Genomic DNA, 12,947 nt, shown 5'->3' on the forward strand with positions numbered 1-12,947 from the left:
CGATCACTGATGTAGTCCCAGGGTCCAACAGTAGTCCCCACGACCACTGATGCTTTCCCGGGGTACAACAGTAGTCCCCACGACCATTGATGTTGTCCAGGGGTACAACACAAGTCCCCACGACCACTGATATAGTCCCATGGTACAACCACGACCACTGATGTAGTCCCAGAGTACAACAGTACTCACCACGACAACTTATGTAGTCCCAGGGTACAACAGCAGTCCCCACGACTACTGATGTTGTCCCAGGATACAACAGTAGTCCCCACGACCACTGATGTTGTCCTAGGGTACAACAGTAGTCTCCAGGACCACTGATGTTGTCCCAAGGTACAACAGTAGTCCCCACGACCACTGATGTTGTCCCAGGGTACAATAGTAGTCCCCACGACCACTGATGTTGTCCCAAGGTACAACAGTAGTCCCCACGACCACTGATGTTGTCCCAGGGTACAACAGTAGTCGCCACGACAACTGATGTAGTCCCAGGGTACAACAGTAGTCCCCACGACCACTGATGTTGTCCCAGGGTACAACAGTAGTCCCCACGACCACTGATGTTGTCCCAGGGTACAACAGTAGTCTCCAGGACCACTGATGTAGTCCCAGGGTACAATAGTAGTCCCCACGACCACTGATTTTGTCCCCACGACCACTGATGTTGTCCCATGGTATAACTGTAGTCCCCACGACCACAGATGTTGTCCCAGGGTACAACAGTAGTCCCCACGACCACTGATGTAGTCCCAGGGTACAACAGTAGTCTCCACGACCACTGATGTAGTACCAGGGTACAACGGTAGTCCCCACGACCACTGATGTTGTCCCAGGGTACAACAGTAGTTCCCACGACCACTGATGTAGTCCCAGGGAACAACAGTAGTCACCACGATCACTGATGTAGTCCCAGGGTACAACAGTAGTCCCCACGATCACTGATGTTGTCCCAGGGTATAATAGTAGTCCCTACGACCACTGATGTTGTCCCAGGGTACAACAGTAGTCCCCACGACCACTGATGTTGTCCCAGGGTATAACAGTAGTCCCCACGACCACTGATGTTGTCCCAGGGTACAACAGTAGTCTCCACGACCACTGATGTTGTCCTAGGGTACAACAGTAGTCCCCACGACCACTGATGTTGTCACAGGTTGCAACAGTAGTCCCCACGACCACTGATGTTGTCCCAGGGTACAACAGTAGCTTCCACGACCACTGATGTTGTCCCAAGGTACAACAGTAGTCCCCACGACCAATGATGTTGTCCCAGGGTACAACAGTAGCTTCCACGACCACTGATGTTGTCCCAGGGTACAACAGTAGCTTTCACGACCACTGATGTTGTCCCAAGGTACAACAGTAGTCCCCACGACCACTGATGTTGTCCCAGGGTACAACAGTAGCTTCCACGACCACTGATGTTGTCCCAAGGTACAACAGTAGTCCCCACGACCACTGATGTTGTCCCAGGGTACAACAGTAGCTTCCACGACCACTGATGTTGTCCCAAGGTACAACAGTAGTCCCCACGACCAATGATGTTGTCCCAGGGTACAACAGTAGCTTCCACGACCAATGATGTTGTCCCAGGGTACAACAGTAGCTTCCACGACCACTGATGTTGTCCCAGGGCACAACAGTAGCTTTCACGACCACTGATGTTGTCCTAGGGCACAACAGTATCTTCCACGACTACTGATGTTGTCCCAGGGTACAACAGTATCTTCCACGACTACTGATGTTGTCCCAGGGTACAACAGTAGCTTCCACGACCACTGATGTTGTCCCAGGGTACAACAGTAGCTTCCACGACCACTGATGTTGTCCCAGGGTACAACAGTAGCTTCCACGACCACTGATGTTGTCCCAGGGCACAACAGTATCTTCCACGACTACTGATGTTGTCCCAGGGCACAACAGTATCTTCCACGACCATTGATGTTGTCCCAGGGTACAACAGTAGTCCCCACGACCATTGATGTTGTCCCAGGGTACAACAGTAGTCCCCACGACCACTGATGTTGTCCCAGGGTACAACAGTAGTCCCCACGACCACTGATGTTGTCCCAGGGTACAACAGTAGTCCCCATGACCACTGATGTTGTCCCAGGGTACAACAGTAGTCCCCACGACCACTGATGTTGTCCCAGGGTACAACATTAGCTTCCACGACCACTGATGTTGTCCCAGGGTACAACATTAGCTTCCACGACCACTGATGTTGTCCCAGGGTACAACAGTAGTCCCCACGACCACTGATGTTGTCCCAGGGTACAACAGTAGTCCCCACGACCACTGATGTTGTCCCAGGGTACAACAGTAGTCCCCACGACCACTGATGTTGTCCCAGGGTACAACAGTAGTCCCCACGACCACTGATGTTGTCCCAGGGTACAACATTAGCTTCCACGACCACTGATGTTGTCCCAGGGTACAACATTAGCTTCCACGACCACTGATGTTGTCCCAGGGTACAACAATAGTCCCCACGACCACTGATGTTGTCCCAGGGTACAACAGTAGTCCCCACGACCACTGATGTTGTCCCAGGGTACAACATTAGCTTCCACGACCACTGATGTTGTCCCAGGGTACAACATTAGCTTCCACGACCACTGATGTTGTCCCAGGGTACAACAATAGTCCCCACGACCACTGATGTTGTCCCAGGGTACAACAGTAGTCCCCACGACCACTGATGTTGTCCCAGGGTACAACATTAGCTTCCACGACCACTGATTGGGTCAGCCTTGACCTGGTGTTGACACAGTGACACACATTCTTGAAGTGACGCTGATCTTGGAACCAATATTAAAGAGAGACTATCAGTGAGGGGGGGAGGTCACCCGACAGCCGGGGTCCCCAAGGCACTCCCTCCCTCAGTACTCACTCGCTGACTCGCTCACTCACTCGCTGACTCACTCACTCGCTGACTCACTCCCTGACTTACTCGCTGAGTTTCGGACTCACTGGCTTGTTAATGTTGTTGTTATTTTAAGGAAGTTTTATTTAACTCATTGCGAAGCGCTAAGCCTGTAGGAGTGCCCCAGTTGTGGACGCCCTCTGTGGCGGTGTGTGTGTGTGTGTGTTACACTTACTAGGCTAGACAAAGTAAGTTGTTTCAGCTGATATTTTAGCAAGTTTATTCAGGTATACATATATACGGTTACATAGATTATCATACACAGAGCACACATGGGGGGAGCAAAGTTACTAGTTATGGGTGATTTCAATCACAAGGAGATTGACTGGGAAAACCTGGAGCCCCATGGGGGTCCCGAAACATGGAGAGCCAAGATGATGGATGTGGTACTGGAAAACCTCATGCATCAACATGTTAGAGACACTACCAGAGAGAGAGGAGAGGATGAACCAGCAAGACTGGACCTTGTATTCACCTTGAGTAGTTCAGACATCGAGGATATCTTGTATGAAAGGCCCCTGGGAGCTAGTGATCATGTGGTTCTGTGCTTCGACTACATAGTTGAGCTCCAAGTGGAGAGAGTAGCAGGAATAGGCTGGGAAAAACCAAACTACAAAAGGGGGAACTACTCAGGCATAAGGAACTTCCTTTAAGACATTCAGTGGGAGAGGGAACTGACAGGAAAACCAGTACAAGAAATGATGGACTATGTGGCAACAAAATGCAAGGAGGCAGAGGAGAGGTTTGTTCCCAAGGGAAACAGAAATAATGGGAAGAACAGAACGAGTCCTTGGTTCACCCAAAGGTGTAGGGAGGCAAAAACTAGGTGTACTAGAGAACGGAAAAGGTACAGAAGACAGAGAACTCAGGAAAATAAAGATATTAGCCGAAGAGCCAGAAACGAATATGCACAGATAAGAAGGGAGGTTCAGCGGCAATATGAAAATGACATAGCATCGAAAGTCAAGACTGACCCGAAGCTGTTGTACAGCCACATCAGGAGGAAAACAACAGTCAAGGACCAGGTAATCAGACTGAGGAAGGGTGATGGGGAATTCACAAGAAACGACCGAGAGGTATGTGAGGAGCTCAACACAAGATTTAAAGAGGTATTTACAGTGGAAACCAGTAGGACTCCAGGAAATCAGAACTGGGGGGCACACCAGCAAGTGCTAGATGAGGTACATATAACCAAGGAGGAAGTGAAGAAGCTGCTATGCGAACTTGACACCTCAAAGGCGGTGGGACCAGACAACATCTCTCCATGGGTCCTTAAAGAGGGAGCAGAGATATTGTGTGTGCCATTAACAAAGATCTTCAACACATTTGAAACTGGGCAACTCCCCGAGGTATGGAAGATGGCAAATGTAGTCCCAATTTTTAAAAAGAGAGACAGACATGAGGCACTAAACTACAGACCTGTATCACTAACGTGTATAGTATGCAAGGTCATGGAGAAGATCATCAGAAGGAGAGTGGTGGAGCACCTGGAAAGAAACAAGTGTATAATTGACAACCAGCACGGTTTCAGGGAAGGAAAATCCTGTGTCACAAACCTACTAGAGTTTTATGACAAGGTGACAGAAGTAAGACAAGAGAGAGAGGGGTGGATCGACTGCATTTTTTTGGACTGCAAGAAGGCCTTCGACACAGTCCTTCACAAGAGGTTACTGCAAAAGCTAGAGGATCAGGCACACATAACAGGAAAGGCACTGCAATGGATCAGAGAATACCTGACAGGGAGGCAACAACGAGTCATGGTACGCGACGAGGTGTCAGAGTGGGTGCTTGTGACAAGCGGGGTTCCACAGGGGTCAGTCCTAGGACCTGTGCTGTTCTTGGTATGTGTGAACGACATAACGGAAGGGATAGACTCAGAAGTGTCCTTGTTTGCAGATGATGTGAAGTTAATGAGAAGAATCAAATCGGATGAGGATCAGGCAGGACTACAGAGAGACCTGAACAGGCTACAAGCCTGGTCCAGCTACTGGCTCCTTGAATTTAACCCTGCCAAATGCAAAGTCATGAAGATTGGGGAAGGGCAAAGAAGACCGCAGACACAATATAGTTTAGATGGCCAAAGACTGCAAACCTCACTCAAGGAAAAAGATCTGGGGGTGAGTATAACACCGAGCATATCTCCTGAGGCGCACATCAATCAGATAACTGCTGCAGCATACGGACGCCTGGCAAACCTACGGATAGCGTTCCGATACCTCAGTAAGGAGTCGTTCAAGACTCTGTATACCATTTACGTCAGGCCCATACTGGAGTATGCAGCACCAGTTTGGAATCTACACCTAGTCAAGCACGTCAAGAAATTAGAGAAAGTGCAAAGGTTTGCAACAAGACTAGTCCCAGAGCTACGGGGATTGTCCTACGAAGAAAGGTTGAAGGAAATCGGCCTGACGACACTGGAGGACAGGAGGGTCAGGGGAGACATGATAACGACATATAAAATACTGCGCGGAATAGACAAGGTGGACAAAGACGGGATGTTCCAGAGAGGGGACACAGACACAAGAGGTCACAATTGGAAGTTGAAGACTCAGATGAATCAAAGGGATGTTAGGAAGTATTTCTTCAATCATAGAGTAGTCAGACCGTGGAATAGCCTAGAAAGTGACGTAGTGGAGGCGAGAACCATACATAGTTTTAAGGCGAGGTATGATAAAGCTCATGGGGCAGGGGGAGAGAGGACCTAGTAGCAATCAGCGAAGAGGCGGGGCCAGGAGCTATGAATCGACCCCTGCAACCACAAATAGGTGAGTACAAATAGGTGAGTACAGCAGTATATGTGTAGACAACCTCGGATGACCCAAAAAAGTCAGAGTGACTTATTTCTGTTAATGCCTTATTATTATTCAATGCAATTCAATTCAAGTTTACTCTATATAATGGTTACAATGTGGGGTTTACAGGTTTTGGGTATTTTATGGTTTACATGTTATAAAATACTAATTACAGAGGGGGCACTAGGACACCTAGCATGGCTAGGCATTTCGAGCAGACTTAGATTAATTCTTAACATTAAGTCCTTACAGATTATGGTATTAAGGCTATGTGACTACATCATAATTTGTGAGTTTAGCAATGTGAATGTTTTTGTTTTGGCACAATACAAAGTGTCTATATTGGAGTATCATAGGCAAACTTATGACTAGTTAGGATTTATTATTTTAAGATTAAGATTAGTATTTCTGTGTTTATAGTCAGTGGGTGAGTAAGTGTAATTGTGAACCACCAGGTGGTTATTATGTAGTTAGTTGTCGGGGTGGATCAGGGAGATAAGATGTTTTCTAACTGTAGTTTTGAAAGTGATGAATGTGTCTGCAGTTCTAGAGTTTTCAGGTAGGGTGTTCCAGATTTTAGGTCCTTTGAAATACACTGAATTTTTGTAAAGGTTTAGTCGGACACGGGGAATGTCATAGAGATGTTTGTGTCTGGTGTTATGCCTGTGGATCCTGTCACAACTATCAAGAAAGCGTTTTAGGTCAATATTAATAGTGGAATTTAAGGTCCTGTAGATATAGACTGCACAGTAGTAAGTGTGGATGTTCTGAACAGGGAGTAAGTTTAGATCTATGAAGAGTGGGGGGGGGTGTGTTGCCAGGGATGGGATTTAGTGATTATTCTTACTGCGGCTTTTTGTTGGGTTATTATTGGCTTTAGGTGTGTTGCTGCAGTTGATCCCCAAGCACAGATAGCATAGGTGAGGTATGGATATATAAGTGAATGGTATAGTGTGAGAAGGGCAGTTTGCGGTACGTAGTATCGTATCTTGGAGAGGATCCCCACCGTTTTGGATACTTTTTTGGTTATGTGTTGGATATGGGTGCTGAAATTCAGGTTGTTGTCGAGGTATAGGCCAAGGAATTTGCCCTCATTATGTCTGGCAATTAGAGTGTTGTCGATCTTAATATTAAGTTGCGCAACACCTGCTCTACTACCAAACATAATATAGTAGGTTTTGTCAGCGTTAAGTGTAAGTTTATTGGTTGTCATCCAAGTAGATATTTTGAGCAGCTCCTCGTTGACAATGGTGTTGAGGGTGGCAAGATTAGGGTGGGAGATGACATAAGTCGTGTCGTCAGCAAAGAGAATGGGTTTCAGGTGTTGGGATATGTTTGGAAGATCATTGATGTAAATGAGGAAGAGCAGGGGTCCAAGGACACTTCCCTGCGGAACTCCAGTATCAAGTGGCCGTATTGATGAGGCTGTGTCTTTAATGGTGACATACTGATACCTATTAGAAAGGTAGGATTTAAAATATGCAAGCGCATGGCCTCTTATACCATAGTGGTCAAGTTTGTGGAGTAGGATGCCGTGGTCTACTGTGTCAAACGCTTTTCTTAGGTCAATAAAAATTCCTAGCGGATATTCCTTATTTCCCAATGCTGTGTAAAACAGGTCTAGCATTTTTATAATTGCATCATTAGTGCTTTTATTTTTCCTGAATCCAAATTGGCAGGGGTTGAGTATGTTTTGTGACGTTATAAATGAATATAGTCTCCTGTGCACGAGTTTCTCGAAGATTTTGGATAGCAATGGTAAGTTTGATATTGGCCTATAGTTGTTAACGTCTGTAGGGTCACCACCTTTATGTATTGGTGTAACCCTTGCTGTCTTGAGTAGTGTCGGGAAAGTACTTGTTTCTAGTGACTTGTTAAAAAGTAATGTAATAGCATGCGAAAGGACATGGGCCGCTCGCTTGTACAATAATGGTGGGACGTGAGACAGATTCCCCGAGTTATTTTTAAGTGATTTTATGATCGCGGTGACTTCCGTGGGCTCAGTTGGTACAAGATAGAAGGAATTTGGGGAATTCCCATCTAGGTAGTCCCCGGCACGGGCATTGGTACGTGGGATTTTACTGGCGAGATTAGATCCTATGTTTGAGAAGAAGTCGTTTAACTTGTTAGCTGTGTCAGTGGGATGCAGTGGTGTTTCATGAGGTTTTTTCAGTTTGTGGGTCCCCTGAATCTGGGAAAGTGTTTTCCAGGTCTTTTTTATATCTCCTCTTGTGTCAGTGAATCTGCTGGAGTAGTACAGTTGTTTGGCTTTCTTTATTAATTTGGTGAGAACTGTTGAATATTGTTTAAGAATATCTTTGTGTATTATGCACTGTGTATATTGCTTTTCATATTGGTGTTTCTTATCAATGGATTTCAGAATGGTGCTGGTTAGTCATGGGCAACCAAGCCGTTTATTCGTGATCTATTTCGTATAGTCTAAGTATTTTGTTAAGAAAAATGTCTGTCCAATCGTCAATACCATTGGCCTTGGAGAATTCTGTAGGCCAGTCAACAGTCTCTAGGTCTGCTGTGAAATTCCTTATTAAGGCCTCGTCATGGAGTCTAAATGAAACTTTGTTGTATTCGAGTGGTGGCTTACTAATGTTTGTTAAGAGGAAGGTTGGGTAGTGGTCAGTAGTGCTGTCTGTGATTATCCCTGATTTAATTCTACGCCTTTCTACAGAGTGTAGATTCAGGCCCCTCAGTCTGTCCTCATAGGGAAGGTTTCTGTTACATGGGATCAACTTTGTCATCCTCCTTTGTACGTTTTCCAGAACATTTGTATCCATTCTGTAATACGGTGACTAAAACTGCAGCATAATCTAAATGAGGCCTAACCAAGGATATATAGAGTTAAAGAACAACCCTGAGGACTCCTATTATTTATGCTTCTTGATATAAAGCCAAGGATTCTGTTAGCTTTATTGCGAACACTTATGCACTGTTGTCTTGGTTTCAGATTACTGCTAACCAGAACTCCTAAATCTTTTTCGCAATCCGTAATATTAAGATCTACATTATTTAGTTTATATGTGGCATGGTTATTGTCCTGTCCAACATTTAGAACTTTGCATTTGTCTATATTAAACTGCATTTGCCACTTCTCCGACCACTGCATCAGTCTATTCAAATCATCCTGGAGTGCTCTAGTGTCCTCATCAGAATGAATTGGTATTGGACGGCCTATTTTGGTGTCAACACCAAATTTACTTATGTCACTCTTGATTACCATAATACAGTCAAATTTAAAACCATATCATTTTATACATAAAAATAAAAAAAATGTTTAGAAATATTCCCATCTTCTTAAACATATCTTTTTTTTAAGGAAACTGAGGATATGTCTTGTTATTGATCTATATGTAGCATTTTATGTGTGCTCTGGATCATCCTTGTTTTTATTATTAGTGCTGGCACCATGTATGGCTTCTTCGTGTCTTTATATATATATATATATATATATATATATATATATATATATATATATATATATATATATATATATATATATATATATATATATATATATATATATATATATATATATATATATATATCAGTAAAGAGCTGCGATACCTATACTCAAATATTTTTTGTTTGATTTTAGGTTGGGTTGGTCTGAAGGCAGCACCAAAGGGAGCTCTGAAGGTGGCGCTGAAGGTGGCGCTGCCTTCCATCATGCGGCACCGGCGTGTAAGGCAACATGTCCAGGATGATGGGGGAACTTTCCCATGCAAATTCTTCGCACAGACAAGAAGAACCACTGGCAAGCATGACGCACACCAAGCGACTCACCTCTCCCTGCTAAACCCGGTTAAGGAATTCCATTCAGAAATATTACAATTATGGCAGTGAAGATGGACTCCTGAATAAATACAGTTTCTGTGTATGTCAGAAATTATTCTGATAGTGTTTGTTTTCAAGAACGCGTAAAGTGAACCTGTAAACAATCTGTAGAGAAGTGAGTTCAGGTAATTCGGTAAAAGTCTCTCATGTCTGAGGGAAGGAATTCAAAGACAGACTAAACCTTTCAGTAGTGTTATATTTGTATGTAAATCGGAGATGGTGTGTGAAGGCTACCAGATCCATTTCGAGCTTCTGCTGGAGACGATAAACAACACATTGGTGCCCATACTGCGTCCCATCATAAGCCCATGCCCGGTGGATCCATGGCCCATAGTCGCCGGCTCCTTCCTTTCCCTTATCTTTCTTATTGCATTCATCCTGAACCTGATGGTTGTGGTAACAGTGTGTACCAGCTACACTCTCAAGAGGTTCCTCTATTGCCACCTCCTCATCAACCTCTCCCTCGCCTGTATGATCGACTGTTTCCTCAACCTCAGTGTTTCCATAGGCTACGTCTTCACTGCTCCCTGGAGGTTTGGCTACGGTGTAAGTCACTTCAATAGTTTTACAATGAATATGATGAATAGCGAGATGGCTTTCTCGGTAATTTTATTGGCGTTCGATAGACTAGCTGCAGCCAAAAAATACACCGTGTACCTCAACGCTGAGAAGTCCAAGCTGGGTGTAGTAATATTTACAACATGGGTGGTGTCATTTCTAATGGCGTCCCCCTTGGTATGTGGCTACATCCACAGCATGCCATACAGGAACAGGTACTCATGTTCCATAGCCGACCCCTATGACGACTATTACCTCATAGTTCCGCTGGTGGTGGTGGTGTGTGCCCCGACTATCATTATGGTAGTGCTAGTCTGCATCACCTCAGTAATATTCCATCGTGAACGTAAAAATCAAAAGAGACTTAAAAATAACCAAACAGTAGGTTATTTTGACCAAATTCTAATGACTCCTTACTTTAAGAACGAATTCTATCCTGCTGTGTTTGCCAACTGCACGGTGATATTGTATTTAGTGTTCTGGCTGCCGTTCACTGCACTTAATATTATCAACCCCATGATAACTAAACACTGGGCCAATGAAACAACCAACGACACAAGCAACAAAGACTTCAAAGTGTTCTCGGGCTGGGGGGCGACTAATTTTACAATGACCAAGGCTATGCTTGACGAAACTACCCTTAGAGCCATCAATAAAACCAACACCAGCGCTTCCCACATCTCCACTGACATGTCCAACATTACTGTGGACCATAGCTTCATTCCCGAAGTAACAGACACTCCTGTGTTTGATACCGTAGCTGTGTGGTTTCGATACATTTTCATCGTTCTAGTGCCAATTTTAGTGTTTGTTATTTTAAGTGAAGTGAGGGCCAAGTGTGAAGCTCTCATCATGTGCTGCAGACCCAACTCCGTCGACGTGGCTTCGCCCAAACCCACACGTCCATACATCAGTCGTGTGCCGAGCACGAAAACTGCAAACAAGAACGGCAAGTCGCAGAAGAAACAGAAAAGCGGCAAAAACACCATTAATTTCAAGACGCCCATCCTGTTCTCTACTTCTGAAGGACTGCATATCCGCACAGTGGAAGATACTTACTTGAATATGAAAGATAATAAACCATTGTTGGGATTCAGCAGAGAAAACAATGACAATCCCAAATTTGTGTACAGTCTTTGTGACGTTATGCTTGGTTATGAGGAACTCATGGACTTCGACGGCCAGTATCATATAGATGATAATTTTGACTTTGAACAAGAACCAGTAGTTATTAACATGGCAATTGGTAACGCCGTAGTTATGGGGGCACAACGTGCGGCTGTAGAGAAAAAGATTCAGTTACCTGAAGAAAACGAGCCCGTTGTCAACACGGCTATTGAAGTTGAATACCGACCACCGACTCCACCCAAAGTTCCCGATGAAGACTCAGCTGAAAACGTCAGTGATGCCGTGGACGCCGAAGTGGCGAACAAGCAGAAAAAAGGGAAGAAGGTAGTAAGATTTGCGACAATGCTGAACGAAGTGATTCCCCCAAGGCCCAACTCAGCTGAGAGTTCACCTGTCAATTCTTCTGCGAGCACCACTCGATCCAATGACTCTGGAATCGTGGCTGACGCCGAACGACACTCACCCCAGCAAGCCGACGTTAACAAAAAGCCAACCGTGGCTGCTAAACCCAACAAACCGCAAGTTGCCCCAAAGCACACAGAAAGAACTCCAGCCAAGACCACTACGAGCCGGAGACCGGCTGTGACTTCGAGCCGGAAACCGGCCGTGACTTCCAAAAAGCCGACTCCATCCCCAGTCAAGCCTCCAGGCGTTAAAACACCCAAGAAGGCTGTGCCATCTAATGTTCGCAACATTAAGAGTCGTCACATCAACGTGTTGCCTACTTCCCCGACAACACCCAGAAGGTTCTCCAAACTCAACAGTGGTGACCAACATGCTAGTGCTGAGAGTCACGTCTCCAGGTACGTACCCACCTGCTGATTATTATTATTATTATTATTATTACTAATGTTGAGTTTAGATCCTGATTTGAGTTGATCAATATCGTATTCTTTATAATGTCCAGTATAAAGCGGGTTATGGCGGCAGCATTGGAGAAGTATAACTGATGTTGTCAGTCCATCACCTTCGAAGTAGTTTTGAGGTGGTCAGTCCCTCAGCCTGGGGAAGAGTTGGTGTCAGACAGGTATAATTATATAAACTTGCTCGCAGGTGTAAGGAAACAAACCCAATATTTCACTCGTGCTGGGAACGATCCCAGACTCATCAGTGTGTGAGCCGACGACGCTGCCAGCCAAGCCACGAGCACCCGCTGAACTCACACACTGAGGGTAAGGGACTGATTCTCGGCACGGGTGAAACGTTGGACATGTTTACTTACACCTAATGTAAGTCGACTGTTGTGGGTCGCATCCTGGGGACAAGATGAACTTAGGCTTCTGGAAATACTCTGTATGGCCGGGAACTTTTTATAAAGTATGCGAATAGCGTCAACTAGTTCTCTATTAGTTATATCATGTAGTTTGTACAAATAAAGATTATTTATTTATCTTCGTAAGAAAGGTGTCTGATACATGGCATCAATTACGTCAACCTTTTGTAGATGTTTTCCAGAGCATTTGTGTATTTATTGTTTTCTGCGTCACATTCAAACAATGTAGTTAAGCATTTCTCGTTGTTAAGCAGTTCTTGTGGTCTTATAGCCCCTAATAAAGGGATACAAGACCATGAGAAATGCTTAACAAACGAGGGTGCATAAACTGCAATTTTTATTTAGTTATGCTTAAAATCTCAAAGAAAATGAATATACCACCAGCTATAGAAAACGGACAAAACAATCACAAACTTGTTCA

The 12,947-nt window shown here is 44.8% G+C and overlaps 1 protein-coding gene across 1 annotated transcript; it reads left to right on the forward strand.

Annotated features, from left to right (window-relative positions):
* The first annotated feature begins 9,360 nt into the window (after positions 1–9,360).
* Positions 9,361–12,075, forward strand: LOC128695047 (uncharacterized). Its single transcript, XM_070091514.1, has one exon. The coding sequence runs from the start codon at positions 9,784–9,786 to the stop codon at positions 12,073–12,075; it is 2,292 nt and encodes a 763-aa protein (XP_069947615.1). The 5' UTR covers positions 9,361–9,783.
* The last annotated feature ends 872 nt before the right edge of the window (positions 12,076–12,947 follow it).

The sequence above is a fragment of the Cherax quadricarinatus genome, chromosome 35 (assembly GCF_038502225.1).
Source record: "Cherax quadricarinatus isolate ZL_2023a chromosome 35, ASM3850222v1, whole genome shotgun sequence".
Classification (NCBI taxonomy): Eukaryota; Metazoa; Arthropoda; class Malacostraca; order Decapoda; family Parastacidae; genus Cherax; species Cherax quadricarinatus.

What these genes read in the sequence shown, in the direction of transcription:
- LOC128695047 (XM_070091514.1), top strand. Translation starts at nt 9,784, where the DNA reads ATGGTGTGTGAAGGCTACCAGATCCATTTCGAGCTTCTGCTGGAGACG.